At 42.9% G+C, this 18,711-nt stretch overlaps 1 protein-coding gene across 1 annotated transcript; it reads right to left on the reverse strand.

Moving 5' to 3' along the window:
- Positions 1 to 2,511: 2,511 nt before the first annotated feature.
- Positions 2,512 to 16,067, reverse strand: LOC125798961 (uncharacterized). The gene is made up of 3 exons (XM_049474267.1): positions 12,025 to 16,067; positions 8,995 to 9,155; positions 2,512 to 8,599 (listed from the first exon to the last, which is right to left on the reverse strand). The coding sequence occupies exons 1-3, from the start codon at positions 16,065 to 16,067 to the stop codon at positions 4,458 to 4,460; spliced, it is 8,346 nt and encodes a 2,781-aa protein (XP_049330224.1). The 3' UTR covers positions 2,512 to 4,457.
- Between the last annotated feature and the right edge of the window lie 2,644 nt (positions 16,068 to 18,711).

Consider the following 18,711-nt stretch of genomic DNA (forward strand, 5'->3'; position numbering starts at 1 on the left):
TGATTTGTTTATATAAAAAATGCACATTTTGGTAAAATCACTAGAATGTGCTTAGTCTTATCGTGATATTAGCATAGCTTCTATTTAGCTATTTTTCATGTTTCTGCTACTTATATGCTAAAAACTCAGTCCTGTTACTTTCAGTCCTATTAATCAAATTTAAAAAAAGTAACAGGAGTGAGAGCCAGTAACAGGAAGGAGTCCCAGTAACAGGAATGAGTGTCAGTAACAGGAGTGCCAGTGCCAGTAACAGGAGTAAGTTCCAGTAACAGGAGTGAGTATTGTCCCCTGGTTTATTAATTAATTATTAATGTGCATATTAGTTAATGTAAACCACTTTTTCCAATTCTCTTTGGTTCATAATTTATCCACTTGTTTAATAAATTGCATTATAATAAATTTGATCAATTTCAGGTTTGGGTCTTCTTAAAAAGATAAAAAAGGCTTTGCATATTTTAGAAAAATACAATGTGCATGCATATATAGTGATTTTATTTTGTCATAAATATAAATTATTTGAGCATGCAGTCAACCATTTCTGTAAAATAAAGACTATCTTGAGAGGAAATGCTTTTAAACATGCTTTTTAAATGTCACATGAGTTTTGGTCACAGGACTGAAAAAAATGTACATGTTTTTGGATAAGAAACCTTGTAAAAAATTAAGTAAAGCTGCCTGAGTTTTGAATAGTTAAATATACGTAAAAAAAATTATTAAAAGTTTATTTTATAATAGTTACAACAAGCAAATGGCACCCATTTGATGGATTTGACCTTAAGGCAGCTTTTGAATTTATGTTTTTGAGATAAAGCTCCACTAGGTAGGATTAAGATTTTGTGCTCGTGGGCTCCCCCTACAGTTGTAGAGTGTAATAAATGTTTCAGCCGGATTAGTTTCTCTTTCTCGTTTTCTGGCTTTCACAGACATATTCCGTCTCTTTCCAGCTTCTGCCAGAGTGTCTGTATGTTAGTTTGTAAAGAATGAACCAGTAGTCCTTGTAGAACTGTTAGAACTAAAGGTCGGAAAGCAGGTCGCAGTTCTCGCGAGCACTGGTCGCGGCCGCCTCGGAAAACTTACAGAGTCTGGTTTGAGCTCAGAGGAGCTCCGGCACAGACACGAGAGCACCGCTATTCCTCCTATTACACCTCAATGGAGTTTCAAGCTGTAATTTTTCTTCTTTAAAAAGATAAATCAAGGAAATCCTACCTAGTGCTGCTTTAAGGTGCTGATATTTGTGTTCAGTGAATAGTATTCTATGGTATATTTAGAATTCTTTAAATAATTACATTACAGTTGGGTAGTGTTTATTATAGCATTGCAGTTATATACAGTAGTTACTATATTACCATTATAGTTGATAGTTGGCTTAGGTTTATAGGCCGTAATTAAACGCTGTGAATGACCAATATTGGGGGAAAAAAGCTAAAGGCTCATCTCTGTAAGCTTTTATCCAACATCCTTTCAGAGCTTCACACAGCTTTAAGGAGATGAAGTTAAAGCAAACAGAAGCTTGAAGCTGAGTGAGATGGAGTGGTATCAGAGTGTTCCTGGAGTGAGAACGAGCCTCATTGCCCCAGCTTTCTTAATCAGTTCCTCAATCTGCTTCACTCCACACCACTCACACACTCTCCTCTGACTTAAAAACGATAGAGCCACCAGAGATATGGGCTCCCTGGTGTTTTCTCAATAGGCTGGCTCGATATAAGTTGCTGAAAAAACAGAAAAAACACAAACAAAATTGACAGTTAGGAAACCTGCTTTGCACTATATAGACAAAAGTATTGGGACACCTGCTCATTCATTTATTCCTAAATTAAGGGCATTTTAGCTAAAAAAAAACAAAAAAAATAGTTTTTCCAGCATTTTGTTAGGAGTAACTGTCTCTACTGTCGAGGGAAGGCTTTGTTACTCATTTTGGAGCACAGCTGTGAGGATTTGATTGCATTCAGTGACAAGACAATTGCTGGGGAAGTCAGGATGATGGATTATCACCACGCCACCTCATTCTCAACTCACAAACTCACCAATAATCCCAAAGGTGTTGCATGAAGCAGCAGAGAACACAGCTCCCCTGCTCCTCAGCTCAGCGCTGTGGGATTTGTTTCCCTCTAGACTACGCTTGGAATGCCTTTATTAGAAAAGGTGTTCACAACCTGTGGCTACAAAGCATATAGGACTTTTCGCTTGTATTAAAACCAGAAAAGGAAAGAAGAAACAGAATAATGTAGCTAGTCTGATGGTTAAATAGATAGCTTGCTAATTGTTCCTGCAGATAGCAGAGCTGTAAAATGAACAATATTTAACTCTTTTCTGAGCAATGTTACACAATTATGGGGCTTTGCTTGGTTTGTGTTGCACACATCGAACACCATGAAAGAAGACCCTGTGCAACAACACGTGATTGGTATGCAAATCAAACTGCAGACTGTGACCCCTGGGTACCTTATATTGGAATGTTTTATAAACCCACTCACTAAAAATGTAATAAGGCACACAGGAACGGAATGAGACTGAGGTTTACAGAACACATTTATTATTTTGTTTAAAACAGATACATTAAACCAGACCAATCACCTTCTCTTAAAACGCTAGTGGTTATACAAAACTGACCACAGCAAGGGATTAACAATTTTTAAACATTTCTTTCAGGACACTCATACAAATCACTGTTTTCCATAAAATCACCCAATATAAGACTTCACGAGCATTATAATTTGGGCCTATAACACTGATCCCAATTATCTAAGTACTTTCACTTGGTAACACTTAATGATTTAATAAATTCGTCTATTAAATAAGGCTTCAATCTGGGCTATAACACTGATCTCAATAGTCTATGTACTTTCACTTGGTAAAACTGAAGGATTTAGTAAATTTGCCGATTAAGTCAGGCTTCAAGCTGGGCTATAACACTGATCTCAATAGTCTATGTACTTTCACTTGGTAAAACTGAAGGATTTAGTAAATTTGCCGATTAAGTCAGGCTTCAAGCTGGGCTATAACACTGATCTCAATAGTCTATGTACTTTCACTTGGTAAAACTGAAGGATTTAGTAAATTTGCCGATTAAGTCAGGCTTCAAGCCACCCATTAATTAGCACACAAAATAAATAAAAGAAAACCCAAAAAGAAGAAAATAATGATAATAATAATAATAATAATAAACCACACTGCAAACAAAGCGAAATACACTCAAATTAAAATGTGCACAAAACCATAACACTACAAAGTAAATATATCAATAAGGGGCTGAAGCTCTAAACCAAAAGGACCAGTTACTTCCCATAAATCAAGTTAATGTACTCGTTGAAGCTGTACTGGAAGGCACCAGATAATGGTTCTATGAGGAAGTATGGCAACCCTGGGCCAAAAAGCCTATGTTAAATCACTAAAACCATAATTTTATTTTAATTTAAACTCTAAAAATTATTTAGATGTAAAGATACAATCCTAAAACCCGGGAGAAGATGTAAGAGAAGATTTTGAGAGAAAAACAGTGGCTACTATCATTGGCCTTTTTCGGTCACTCCTAAAACATAAATAAAAGTTAGCCACTCCACTCATTGACTGTATTAGTTACTTTTTACTGCATAAATAAAGTATCCAGTCAGATAATACATACCAATCAGTCGTAAATGCGGAAGCCAGAACTCAATCGCCTTCACAGCACCTTCAGCATCAATACAAACGCTATATAAAAGCATAAACACACAGTTAGCTACCTCTTCCACCTACAGTAATTCAGTAAAGCAAACTTTACCCACCACTCAGCAGCTACACACCCCCAGCTGATTCCTGGAGCTCCCACATTCACTAAGATAAAACAAACTTTCTTTTAATATACTGAAAATTGAGTAAGCTTAGTAAACTTTTAATATTTATGTCCAGTACACCCCCTAAATCTAGTAAAGTCCACTGTAATTCAAACTACCACAATACAATATTAAAAACAACCCATACCTGCTTCAACTATGGATTCCTCTCACGCACACAGTGCCCCTTGATACACCCTCCAGGTGTTCCTTTAATCCTTTCCAGTCAGTAAGCACAATAAAACTATCTCCCACAGAGTTCTTTTAAAGCAGCTTTCCCACGAGCTGGAGCTTTCCGACCGGAGCTTGTACCTGTCGCCACGAGACCAAACGCTACTTCGTGCTGGTCCCGCGAGACTATAAGCAGCGCAGAATCCTGTTCTGCCAATCAGTAGCTATCAAAATAAAAGTCCTCCCCTCTACCTAGAGGAATCTATGGTTCCGTGAGACTATACGCAGCATGAGGTCCTGCTCTACCCATCAGGGACTGTCAAAATAAGAGTCCTCCCCTCTACACCTCACCTAATGGAATCTATAGGGCAACACTAGGAAATATTAATTAAAATCTTCCCCACAGCTCTACCCGCTACATCCACCCCCACTTTAAAAAGTCACCGTCCCGGTGACTACGCGGTGCCACAACAATCACCAAGGTCTAAAAAAACATTGTACAGTGCTAAGTGTGGGCTGAGCTGCAGTCCCCAAGTCCTCATGTTGAGGGGCCACTGCTCGAGGGAGGTTGTGTGGATTAGAATGCTGGCCTGCTGTTTTACGTGCTGAACGCCTTAAAGACACTGATGCAGGTGCTGAGGGCAACTCCCTCTCCTGCTGGACAGCATCCACCTCTGGTTCGGGGATGACTACTTGTTTCACCGCCCACTGACCACGATCGGAATCATCTGCTTCTTCACTGCCACTTTCTTCACAGGAATCCTTCCTTGGTTCGACAAGGCTTGGGCTTTCAGTCTCGGCACCGACTACAGGCACAACTCGTCTAGGGACTACTCTTAGCTCAGTTCTGTGAAAGTTCCGAGTGGGACCTATGGCACCCACTGGACATATGGTGTAAACCCGTCCACTTTCGTCCAAACACCGTACCACTTCATATGGCGTACTATCCCAGACATCTTGGATCTTATTTCGACCATGCGTGTGATTCTTCCTGTACACTATGGTCCCATTTGGAAGTATGGGAGCAAACCCCTGCGCTGTTGGTTCCCGTCGCCTAGCTGCCATCTTCAGTTGCCGCTCTGCACTTGCATAAGCAAACTGGAGAAATTCTTGTTGCTCTTGTACCCAATCTCCTACTGTACCTTCCACCATTTCCTCCGCCACAGTACCCAGCAGGGCATCAATGGGTAGTTGGGGTTTCCTTCCAAACATCAGTTCATATGGGGAATGGCCTGTTGATTGATGCACCGTAGTATTGTAGGCGAACAGTAACTGGGGTAGATGATGCGACCACCTTCGTTTCTTCTCCGCTGGCAAAGTTCTTAACAAATCGTGCATGGTACGATTAAACCTCTCACACTGCCCATTACCTTCTGGATGATAGGGACTTGATCTACTTTTCACCACCCCATAGAGCTGACACAATGCCCTTAGCATCTCTCCTTCAAAGCAACGGCCTTGGTCAGAATGTATCCGTTGAGGCACCCCATACACATGAAACCACTTCTCGGTCAGGATGCGTACTACTGTGCTTGCCTTTTGATCATAAGTAGGGAATGCCTGAGTAAATTTGGAGAAAACATCGGTCACCACCAGAACATTCTCTCGACCATCACTGGCCTTTTCAAGCAGAGTGAAGTCTATGGCCAAAATCTCTAGGGGCTTGGAGGCAGACAAGTGACCTGGGAAAGTTCGTACCTTAGGGAGTATGGCTTTTGCTGCCACGCAGCGAGCACACTGCTGAACCCATTTTTCAATGTCTCTACCCATTTGGGGCCAATAGCACCTCTGCCGAACAAGATATGCTGTACGTTCGCACCCCTGGTGACCATGATTGTCATGAAGAGCAGTTAACACCTCTGGCTGTAAGGCTTCTGGTAGCAACAACTGCAGCAGTTCTGTATATTCCCCCGGCCTGTGGGTCAAGCGGTACAACACACCTTCTTGGTCTCTTATCTGTTTCCATTGTTTGACCAGGTCTAATACTGTCTTTGTCTCCACTGCTCGCTCTTCGGGAGAAGGGGGGCGGCCACGTCTCCAATAGACAAGAAAGGCGCCAATTGTTGAATCAGCTAACTGAAGGGCTTTTAAATCGGCTTTTTGTCGTGTTGGTAAGGCATCCACGCTGCAGGAAGAACCAACACATTGATGCACAACAGGCAGACCCAAGCCAGTGAGTGGAACAGAGACCCCTGGAGCAATCTCTTCAATGTGGGAAGGTGCAGACAAGTCAGATTGCCTAGAAAGAGCATCAGCAGCCCTATTTGCAGATCCAGGGCGGTACTTAACTTCAAAATTGAAGAGAGCCAATTGTGAGGCCCAACGTTGTTCAACAGCTCCCAGTTTAGCAGTCTGAAGGTAGCTCAGCGGGTTGTTATCAGTGAATACAGTGAACTTCGCCCCCAACAAGTATTCTCTGAATTTTTCGGTGACTGCCCACTTCAATCCCAAGAGCTCCAATTTCATGGAGCTGTAGTTAGACATGTTTCTCTCAGTAGGATGCAACCCTCTACTTGCATATGCCACAGGACGTCTCTTCCCCTCTTGTTCTTGTGACAACACTGCACCCAGCCCCATATGACTCGCATCTACTTCTAAGAGGAAAGGTTTGGCAAAATCTGCATATGCCAACACAGGTGCTGTCACCAACTTGTCTTTGAGCAAGTTAAATGCCTCCTCGCATTTGTCACTCCAATGTCCCTGTAGAAATTTTACTCCTGGTTTTGACTTTGTCTTCTGAAGGGCGCCCACTAGCTGGTGAAGTGGTGCAGCATACTTTGCAAACTTGTCAACAAATCGCCTGTAATACGAAGCAAACCCAAGGAAAGAACGAAGCTCTTTTACTGTCGTTGGACGCTTCCACTCTGACACAGCAGTTATTTTATCCGGATCGGTTGCTACCCCTGAGGCAGAAATCACATGACCCAGGTAGCGAACTTCATTCTGAAAGAAATTACACTTTTCCAATTTTAGCTTCAAATTGTGCTGTTGTAGTCTTCCCAAAACCATTTGCAAACGCTCTAGATGGGAGTCAAAAGTGGAAGAGAAGATCACAATGTCATCCAAGTATAATAACAAGGATTGGAAGCGTTCATCTCCAAAAACACGTTCCATAAGTCGTTGGAAGGTACTTGGTGCGTTGCAGAGCCCGAACGGCATCCGATTAAATTCGAATAAGCCAAAAGGGGTGCAGAAAGCAGTTTTCTGTTTGTCTTCTTCGGCCATAGGAACTTGATTATAGCCACTGGTCAAATCAAGAGTGGAAAACAATTTAGCACCAGCCAAAGCATCCAATGATTCCTCAATCCGTGGTAATGGGTAAGCATCTTTTCTTGTCTTGGCATTCAGCTGCCTATAGTCGACACACAAACGCAGGGTGCCATCCTTTTTTTGAACCACAACAATTGGGGAGGAATAGGGACTACAGCTCACCCGCACAACTTCTCTCTGTAGAAGATCTTGAATGTGTGCCTTAACTTGTTCATACTGGGATGGGGGAAGCCTGCGATAACGCTGGCGAACAGGGGCATCATCAGTCAATGGGATTTCATGTTGGATCAAGGTGGTACAACCAATATCACCTTCACCTTGGCTAAAAACCTCACTATACTGTCGCAGTAAAGCTTTACCCTCCTGTTCCTGAGCTAGGGACAAAGTAGGCCAAGAAAGATTGGACAGATCCAATGGTTGACCTTCGGCACACAAGGACCGCATAACAGCAACATTCTCTTGATTTCCTTCCCGCTCTTCGAAAATCACCCTTTCAGTATTAGCCTGTGATTCTACACAAAATATAATTCCCAACACAGTGCGCGGAGGTAGCCACACATCCCGGGACTCCACATTGACTACTGGCACATAGAGCTGTCCCCTATTAAAAGAAAGGTATGCTCTAGAGAGTAAAATACCTGGTGGCAACTTACTGCTCCCTGGCTCCAGCAACACTGACTGCACTGACGACCCCACCTGCTGATTGCCAACTGCTTCCACTAGTTTGACTGAGCCTGCGGGAATGCGGACAGACGTCCGACCTGCTACCTTCACTGGACCCAGGCGGCCACTAAGTGGCAGACAATCTAGCTGATGACACTCCTTCAAAGCTTGCCTCCACACATCCCCAGCGGACTGCAAAGAGGGGGTCTGGAACAGAGCAGAACCATGTTGTTGAAACAATTCACGATAACACTGACTGATCACATTCATGCCCAATAGTCCAGGCACCCTGGCCTTTTGGGCTTTACTATGAGGGTCAATGGGATCTCGGACCACTAGAACGCCCATTCCAACCAACGGTTTCCCTAAGACTTGGATATCCAGCTCCAAATAGCCAATATATGGGACCTCCAAGCCATTTGCTGCTCTAAGCTGAAGCCAACGACACTCCTGTAAGGGTCTAGACAGAGACTGAAAGTGCTGATAAAAAAACCCTTCAGTGATAGTAGTGACCATAGAGCCTGTATCTAGTAAGCAAGGAACTAACACCCCTCCCATGCATACCTCAACTACAGGACAATCACCCATCAACTTAGATAATTTACTTGAGTGCAATTTTGAGCCTACCCTAACCCCATCTGATGCTTGGCCCTCAACAACAGCGGGTATTAGTTTTCCTGTGGCTCAGAGGCACTAACCACCCTTGTCCCCATATTGGCCTGAAACCTACCACCCCTAGAAAAATGGTTTGACCCTCTGCCCTCCCGACAAAATCTTGCTATGTGGCCTGGCTTTTTACACCTCACACAAATTGGCCTACCAGAAGGGTCATAATGATATGTCGGTGCCGCTTGGCCCAAGGATGCCCCATTCACGGGAGATGGCTGGTTAGCCAAAGAAAAGTGGTTTAACAACAGATCCAGCTGGGCTTGCTGTTTTTTTAAACACTCCTTCAATTCAGATATTTCCCTATTTGGTTGAGGTACTACTGCTTGAGTGGTGATGTTACACTCACCCACTACCTCAAGTTGAGTATCACAGGAGTATGCGCGTGTCCTTGTATGTGCCCCATGCTCACCTTCTTCCACCCAACGAATGGCATCACTGCGAACAGCCAAGAAAGAAATATCAGGGTTAAGCCTTACGGTACGTTTTAGCTCCCTCCGGAGCATACCATCTCGAACATGCTCAATGAACTGGTCCCGCACCAGGTGGTCAGCATTGGTAATGGGCCTAGGGCTTTGACGTTTAACAATTTCCATGAGAGATAAAAGAGAATGAGAATATTCTCTCAATGATTCCCCATCTAATTGTCGACGTTGAAAGAATTGCTTTTGTAACCCAATATAAGATTGTGAACAACCATACAGATCTACTAAAATGGCAAAAATTCTCTCTGGGTCATTCTTGTCAATAGCTGGGCGGAATTTAATTTCAGTCTTAGCCTCCCCTTCTAGATGATCATAGACAAATAAGGCTTGCTCTAATGGGGGCATATGGCGACCCTCCAAGGACCTGCGCACCTCCTCAACCCAATCTTCTACAGTCAACATATCTGAGGATTTACCAGAAAATCTAGGGCATTTTCGTTCTCTAGGAATATACACATAACGCTCAAATCTAGTTTGGTTACCCTCTGATTGAATCCTAGCCCTGGCTTCACCAGTACGGGTGCTAGCACCCACATTAACTTCCTCTGTTACTTTAAGCCTATCATTTTCGGCTTGCAATTGTTGTACACGTTCTGTCAATGCCCTGAATTGTTCTTCCATATCGGAAGTAGACATATTACTCCAAAAATAATATTAAAATACAAAAACCAAAAGAAAAAACAAACAACAAAAACACTTCTAGGAACGGTCCGCTCTGTTGTCTCTCCGGGATGGGGCTTCTTGAATAGCGTGGCACACCGTCCCACTGGATCTTCCGATAATAACCACTGTTTTTCTCCCTCTCTGCTAAAACCTCTGATATATTTCAAAACAAAAAAAATGAGTGTCCTGGAAAAAAATATTTGTACGTGTCTTAAAAAAAAAACCTCTATCAGCCTCAATCCTGCCGACTACGCCAAAATGTGACCCCTGGGTACCTTATATTGGAATGTTTTATAAACCCACTCACTAAAAATGTAATAAGGCACACAGGAACGGAATGAGACTGAGGTTTACAGAACACATTTATTATTTTGTTTAAAACAGATACATTAAACCAGACCAATCACCTTCTCTTAAAACGCTAGTGGTTATACAAAACTGACCACAGCAAGGGATTAACAATTTTTAAACATTTCTTTCAGGACACTCATACAAATCACTGTTTTCCATAAAATCACCCAATATAAGACTTCACGAGCATTATAATTTGGGCCTATAACACTGATCCCAATTATCTAAGTACTTTCACTTGGTAACACTTAATGATTTAATAAATTCGTCTATTAAATAAGGCTTCAATCTGGGCTATAACACTGATCTCAATAGTCTATGTACTTTCACTTGGTAAAACTGAAGGATTTAGTAAATTTGCCGATTAAGTCAGGCTTCAAGCTGGGCTATAACACTGATCTCAATAGTCTATGTACTTTCACTTGGTAAAACTGAAGGATTTAGTAAATTTGCCGATTAAGTCAGGCTTCAAGCTGGGCTATAACACTGATCTCAATAGTCTATGTACTTTCACTTGGTAAAACTGAAGGATTTAGTAAATTTGCCGATTAAGTCAGGCTTCAAGCCACCCATTAATTAGCACACAAAATAAATAAAAGAAAACCCAAAAAGAAGAAAATAATGATAATAATAATAATAATAATAAACCACACTGCAAACAAAGCGAAATACACTCAAATTAAAATGTGCACAAAACCATAACACTACAAAGTAAATATATCAATAAGGGGCTGAAGCTCTAAACCAAAAGGACCAGTTACTTCCCATAAATCAAGTTAATGTACTCGTTGAAGCTGTACTGGAAGGCACCAGATAATGGTTCTATGAGGAAGTATGGCAACCCTGGGCCAAAAAGCCTATGTTAAATCACTAAAACCATAATTTTATTTTAATTTAAACTCTAAAAATTATTTAGATGTAAAGATACAATCCTAAAACCCGGGAGAAGATGTAAGAGAAGATTTTGAGAGAAAAACAGTGGCTACTATCATTGGCCTTTTTCGGTCACTCCTAAAACATAAATAAAAGTTAGCCACTCCACTCATTGACTGTATTAGTTACTTTTTACTGCATAAATAAAGTATCCAGTCAGATAATACATACCAATCAGTCGTAAATGCGGAAGCCAGAACTCAATCGCCTTCACAGCACCTTCAGCATCAATACAAACGCTATATAAAAGCATAAACACACAGTTAGCTACCTCTTCCACCTACAGTAATTCAGTAAAGCAAACTTTACCCACCACTCAGCAGCTACACACCCCCAGCTGATTCCTGGAGCTCCCACATTCACTAAGATAAAACAAACTTTCTTTTAATATACTGAAAATTGAGTAAGCTTAGTAAACTTTTAATATTTATGTCCAGTACACCCCCTAAATCTAGTAAAGTCCACTGTAATTCAAACTACCACAATACAATATTAAAAACAACCCATACCTGCTTCAACTATGGATTCCTCTCACGCACACAGTGCCCCTTGATACACCCTCCAGGTGTTCCTTTAATCCTTTCCAGTCAGTAAGCACAATAAAACTATCTCCCACAGAGTTCTTTTAAAGCAGCTTTCCCACGAGCTGGAGCTTTCCGACCGGAGCTTGTACCTGTCGCCACGAGACCAAACGCTACTTCGTGCTGGTCCCGCGAGACTATAAGCAGCGCAGAATCCTGTTCTGCCAATCAGTAGCTATCAAAATAAAAGTCCTCCCCTCTACCTAGAGGAATCTATGGTTCCGTGAGACTATACGCAGCATGAGGTCCTGCTCTACCCATCAGGGACTGTCAAAATAAGAGTCCTCCCCTCTACACCTCACCTAATGGAATCTATAGGGCAACACTAGGAAATATTAATTAAAATCTTCCCCACAGCTCTACCCGCTACATCCACCCCCACTTTAAAAAGTCACCGTCCCGGTGACTACGCGGTGCCACAACAATCACCAAGGTCTAAAAAAACATTGTACAGTGCTAAGTGTGGGCTGAGCTGCAGTCCCCAAGTCCTCATGTTGAGGGGCCACTGCTCGAGGGAGGTTGTGTGGATTAGAATGCTGGCCTGCTGTTTTACGTGCTGAACGCCTTAAAGACACTGATGCAGGTGCTGAGGGCAACTCCCTCTCCTGCTGGACAGCATCCACCTCTGGTTCGGGGATGACTACTTGTTTCACCGCCCACTGACCACGATCGGAATCATCTGCTTCTTCACTGCCACTTTCTTCACAGGAATCCTTCCTTGGTTCGACAAGGCTTGGGCTTTCAGTCTCGGCACCGACTACAGGCACAACTCGTCTAGGGACTACTCTTAGCTCAGTTCTGTGAAAGTTCCGAGTGGGACCTATGGCACCCACTGGACATATGGTGTAAACCCGTCCACTTTCGTCCAAACACCGTACCACTTCATATGGCGTACTATCCCAGACATCTTGGATCTTATTTCGACCATGCGTGTGATTCTTCCTGTACACTATGGTCCCATTTGGAAGTATGGGAGCAAACCCCTGCGCTGTTGGTTCCCGTCGCCTAGCTGCCATCTTCAGTTGCCGCTCTGCACTTGCATAAGCAAACTGGAGAAATTCTTGTTGCTCTTGTACCCAATCTCCTACTGTACCTTCCACCATTTCCTCCGCCACAGTACCCAGCAGGGCATCAATGGGTAGTTGGGGTTTCCTTCCAAACATCAGTTCATATGGGGAATGGCCTGTTGATTGATGCACCGTAGTATTGTAGGCGAACAGTAACTGGGGTAGATGATGCGACCACCTTCGTTTCTTCTCCGCTGGCAAAGTTCTTAACAAATCGTGCATGGTACGATTAAACCTCTCACACTGCCCATTACCTTCTGGATGATAGGGACTTGATCTACTTTTCACCACCCCATAGAGCTGACACAATGCCCTTAGCATCTCTCCTTCAAAGCAACGGCCTTGGTCAGAATGTATCCGTTGAGGCACCCCATACACATGAAACCACTTCTCGGTCAGGATGCGTACTACTGTGCTTGCCTTTTGATCATAAGTAGGGAATGCCTGAGTAAATTTGGAGAAAACATCGGTCACCACCAGAACATTCTCTCGACCATCACTGGCCTTTTCAAGCAGAGTGAAGTCTATGGCCAAAATCTCTAGGGGCTTGGAGGCAGACAAGTGACCTGGGAAAGTTCGTACCTTAGGGAGTATGGCTTTTGCTGCCACGCAGCGAGCACACTGCTGAACCCATTTTTCAATGTCTCTACCCATTTGGGGCCAATAGCACCTCTGCCGAACAAGATATGCTGTACGTTCGCACCCCTGGTGACCATGATTGTCATGAAGAGCAGTTAACACCTCTGGCTGTAAGGCTTCTGGTAGCAACAACTGCAGCAGTTCTGTATATTCCCCCGGCCTGTGGGTCAAGCGGTACAACACACCTTCTTGGTCTCTTATCTGTTTCCATTGTTTGACCAGGTCTAATACTGTCTTTGTCTCCACTGCTCGCTCTTCGGGAGAAGGGGGGCGGCCACGTCTCCAATAGACAAGAAAGGCGCCAATTGTTGAATCAGCTAACTGAAGGGCTTTTAAATCGGCTTTTTGTCGTGTTGGTAAGGCATCCACGCTGCAGGAAGAACCAACACATTGATGCACAACAGGCAGACCCAAGCCAGTGAGTGGAACAGAGACCCCTGGAGCAATCTCTTCAATGTGGGAAGGTGCAGACAAGTCAGATTGCCTAGAAAGAGCATCAGCAGCCCTATTTGCAGATCCAGGGCGGTACTTAACTTCAAAATTGAAGAGAGCCAATTGTGAGGCCCAACGTTGTTCAACAGCTCCCAGTTTAGCAGTCTGAAGGTAGCTCAGCGGGTTGTTATCAGTGAATACAGTGAACTTCGCCCCCAACAAGTATTCTCTGAATTTTTCGGTGACTGCCCACTTCAATCCCAAGAGCTCCAATTTCATGGAGCTGTAGTTAGACATGTTTCTCTCAGTAGGATGCAACCCTCTACTTGCATATGCCACAGGACGTCTCTTCCCCTCTTGTTCTTGTGACAACACTGCACCCAGCCCCATATGACTCGCATCTACTTCTAAGAGGAAAGGTTTGGCAAAATCTGCATATGCCAACACAGGTGCTGTCACCAACTTGTCTTTGAGCAAGTTAAATGCCTCCTCGCATTTGTCACTCCAATGTCCCTGTAGAAATTTTACTCCTGGTTTTGACTTTGTCTTCTGAAGGGCGCCCACTAGCTGGTGAAGTGGTGCAGCATACTTTGCAAACTTGTCAACAAATCGCCTGTAATACGAAGCAAACCCAAGGAAAGAACGAAGCTCTTTTACTGTCGTTGGACGCTTCCACTCTGACACAGCAGTTATTTTATCCGGATCGGTTGCTACCCCTGAGGCAGAAATCACATGACCCAGGTAGCGAACTTCATTCTGAAAGAAATTACACTTTTCCAATTTTAGCTTCAAATTGTGCTGTTGTAGTCTTCCCAAAACCATTTGCAAACGCTCTAGATGGGAGTCAAAAGTGGAAGAGAAGATCACAATGTCATCCAAGTATAATAACAAGGATTGGAAGCGTTCATCTCCAAAAACACGTTCCATAAGTCGTTGGAAGGTACTTGGTGCGTTGCAGAGCCCGAACGGCATCCGATTAAATTCGAATAAGCCAAAAGGGGTGCAGAAAGCAGTTTTCTGTTTGTCTTCTTCGGCCATAGGAACTTGATTATAGCCACTGGTCAAATCAAGAGTGGAAAACAATTTAGCACCAGCCAAAGCATCCAATGATTCCTCAATCCGTGGTAATGGGTAAGCATCTTTTCTTGTCTTGGCATTCAGCTGCCTATAGTCGACACACAAACGCAGGGTGCCATCCTTTTTTTGAACCACAACAATTGGGGAGGAATAGGGACTACAGCTCACCCGCACAACTTCTCTCTGTAGAAGATCTTGAATGTGTGCCTTAACTTGTTCATACTGGGATGGGGGAAGCCTGCGATAACGCTGGCGAACAGGGGCATCATCAGTCAATGGGATTTCATGTTGGATCAAGGTGGTACAACCAATATCACCTTCACCTTGGCTAAAAACCTCACTATACTGTCGCAGTAAAGCTTTACCCTCCTGTTCCTGAGCTAGGGACAAAGTAGGCCAAGAAAGATTGGACAGATCCAATGGTTGACCTTCGGCACACAAGGACCGCATAACAGCAACATTCTCTTGATTTCCTTCCCGCTCTTCGAAAATCACCCTTTCAGTATTAGCCTGTGATTCTACACAAAATATAATTCCCAACACAGTGCGCGGAGGTAGCCACACATCCCGGGACTCCACATTGACTACTGGCACATAGAGCTGTCCCCTATTAAAAGAAAGGTATGCTCTAGAGAGTAAAATACCTGGTGGCAACTTACTGCTCCCTGGCTCCAGCAACACTGACTGCACTGACGACCCCACCTGCTGATTGCCAACTGCTTCCACTAGTTTGACTGAGCCTGCGGGAATGCGGACAGACGTCCGACCTGCTACCTTCACTGGACCCAGGCGGCCACTAAGTGGCAGACAATCTAGCTGATGACACTCCTTCAAAGCTTGCCTCCACACATCCCCAGCGGACTGCAAAGAGGGGGTCTGGAACAGAGCAGAACCATGTTGTTGAAACAATTCACGATAACACTGACTGATCACATTCATGCCCAATAGTCCAGGCACCCTGGCCTTTTGGGCTTTACTATGAGGGTCAATGGGATCTCGGACCACTAGAACGCCCATTCCAACCAACGGTTTCCCTAAGACTTGGATATCCAGCTCCAAATAGCCAATATATGGGACCTCCAAGCCATTTGCTGCTCTAAGCTGAAGCCAACGACACTCCTGTAAGGGTCTAGACAGAGACTGAAAGTGCTGATAAAAAAACCCTTCAGTGATAGTAGTGACCATAGAGCCTGTATCTAGTAAGCAAGGAACTAACACCCCTCCCATGCATACCTCAACTACAGGACAATCACCCATCAACTTAGATAATTTACTTGAGTGCAATTTTGAGCCTACCCTAACCCCATCTGATGCTTGGCCCTCAACAACAGCGGGTATTAGTTTTCCTGTGGCTCAGAGGCACTAACCACCCTTGTCCCCATATTGGCCTGAAACCTACCACCCCTAGAAAAATGGTTTGACCCTCTGCCCTCCCGACAAAATCTTGCTATGTGGCCTGGCTTTTTACACCTCACACAAATTGGCCTACCAGAAGGGTCATAATGATATGTCGGTGCCGCTTGGCCCAAGGATGCCCCATTCACGGGAGATGGCTGGTTAGCCAAAGAAAAGTGGTTTAACAACAGATCCAGCTGGGCTTGCTGTTTTTTTAAACACTCCTTCAATTCAGATATTTCCCTATTTGGTTGAGGTACTACTGCTTGAGTGGTGATGTTACACTCACCCACTACCTCAAGTTGAGTATCACAGGAGTATGCGCGTGTCCTTGTATGTGCCCCATGCTCACCTTCTTCCACCCAACGAATGGCATCACTGCGAACAGCCAAGAAAGAAATATCAGGGTTAAGCCTTACGGTACGTTTTAGCTCCCTCCGGAGCATACCATCTCGAACATGCTCAATGAACTGGTCCCGCACCAGGTGGTCAGCATTGGTAATGGGCCTAGGGCTTTGACGTTTAACAATTTCCATGAGAGATAAAAGAGAATGAGAATATTCTCTCAATGATTCCCCATCTAATTGTCGACGTTGAAAGAATTGCTTTTGTAACCCAATATAAGATTGTGAACAACCATACAGATCTACTAAAATGGCAAAAATTCTCTCTGGGTCATTCTTGTCAATAGCTGGGCGGAATTTAATTTCAGTCTTAGCCTCCCCTTCTAGATGATCATAGACAAATAAGGCTTGCTCTAATGGGGGCATATGGCGACCCTCCAAGGACCTGCGCACCTCCTCAACCCAATCTTCTACAGTCAACATATCTGAGGATTTACCAGAAAATCTAGGGCATTTTCGTTCTCTAGGAATATACACATAACGCTCAAATCTAGTTTGGTTACCCTCTGATTGAATCCTAGCCCTGGCTTCACCAGTACGGGTGCTAGCACCCACATTAACTTCCTCTGTTACTTTAAGCCTATCATTTTCGGCTTGCAATTGTTGTACACGTTCTGTCAATGCCCTGAATTGTTCTTCCATATCGGAAGTAGACATATTACTCCAAAAATAATATTAAAATACAAAAACCAAAAGAAAAAACAAACAACAAAAACACTTCTAGGAACGGTCCGCTCTGTTGTCTCTCCGGGATGGGGCTTCTTGAATAGCGTGGCACACCGTCCCACTGGATCTTCCGATAATAACCACTGTTTTTCTCCCTCTCTGCTAAAACCTCTGATATATTTCAAAACAAAAAAAATGAGTGTCCTGGAAAAAAATATTTGTACGTGTCTTAAAAAAAAAACCTCTATCAGCCTCAATCCTGCCGACTACGCCAAAATGTGACCCCTGGGTACCTTATATTGGAATGTTTTATAAACCCACTCACTAAAAATGTAATAAGGCACACAGGAACGGAATGAGACTGAGGTTTACAGAACACATTTATTATTTTGTTTAAAACAGATACATTAAACCAGACCAATCACCTTCTCTTAAAACGCTAGTGGTTATACAAAACTGACCACAGCAAGGGATTAACAATTTTTAAACATTTCTTTCAGGACACTCATACAAATCACTGTTTTCCATAAAATCACCCAATATAAGACTTCACGAGCATTATAATTTGGGCCTATAACACTGATCCCAATTATCTAAGTACTTTCACTTGGTAACACTTAATGATTTAATAAATTCGTCTATTAAATAAGGCTTCAATCTGGGCTATAACACTGATCTCAATAGTCTATGTACTTTCACTTGGTAAAACTGAAGGATTTAGTAAATTTGCCGATTAAGTCAGGCTTCAAGCTGGGCTATAACACTGATCTCAATAGTCTATGTACTTTCACTTGGTAAAACTGAAGGATTTAGTAAATTTGCCGATTAAGTCAGGCTTCAAGCTGGGCTATAACACTGATCTCAATAGTCTATGTACTTTCACTTGGTAAAACTGAAGGATTTAGTAAATTTGCCGATTAAGTCAGGCTTCAAGCCACCCATTAATTAGCACACAAAATAAATAAAAGAAAACCCAAAAAGAAGAAAATAATGATAATAATAATAATAATAATAAACCACACTGCAAACAAAGCGAAATACACTCAAATTAAAATGTGCACAAAACCATAACACTACAAAGTAAATATATCAATAAGGGGCTGAAGCTCTAAACCAAAAGGACCAGTTACTTCCCATAAATCAAGTTAATGTACTCGTTGAAGCTGTACTGGAAGGCACCAGATAATGGTTCTATGAGGAAGTATGGCAACCCTGGGCCAAAAAGCCTATGTTAAATCACTAAAACCATAATTTTATTTTAATTTAAACTCTAAAAATTATTTAGATGTAAAGATACAATCCTAAAACCCGGGAGAAGATGTAAGAGAAGATTTTGAGAGAAAAACAGTGGCTACTATCATTGGCCTTTTTCGGTCACTCCTAAAACATAAATAAAAGTTAGCCACTCCACTCATTGACTGTATTAGTTACTTTTT

Source organism: Astyanax mexicanus, chromosome 2 (assembly GCF_023375975.1).
Source record: "Astyanax mexicanus isolate ESR-SI-001 chromosome 2, AstMex3_surface, whole genome shotgun sequence".
NCBI lineage: Eukaryota > Metazoa > Chordata > Actinopteri > Characiformes > Acestrorhamphidae > Astyanax > Astyanax mexicanus.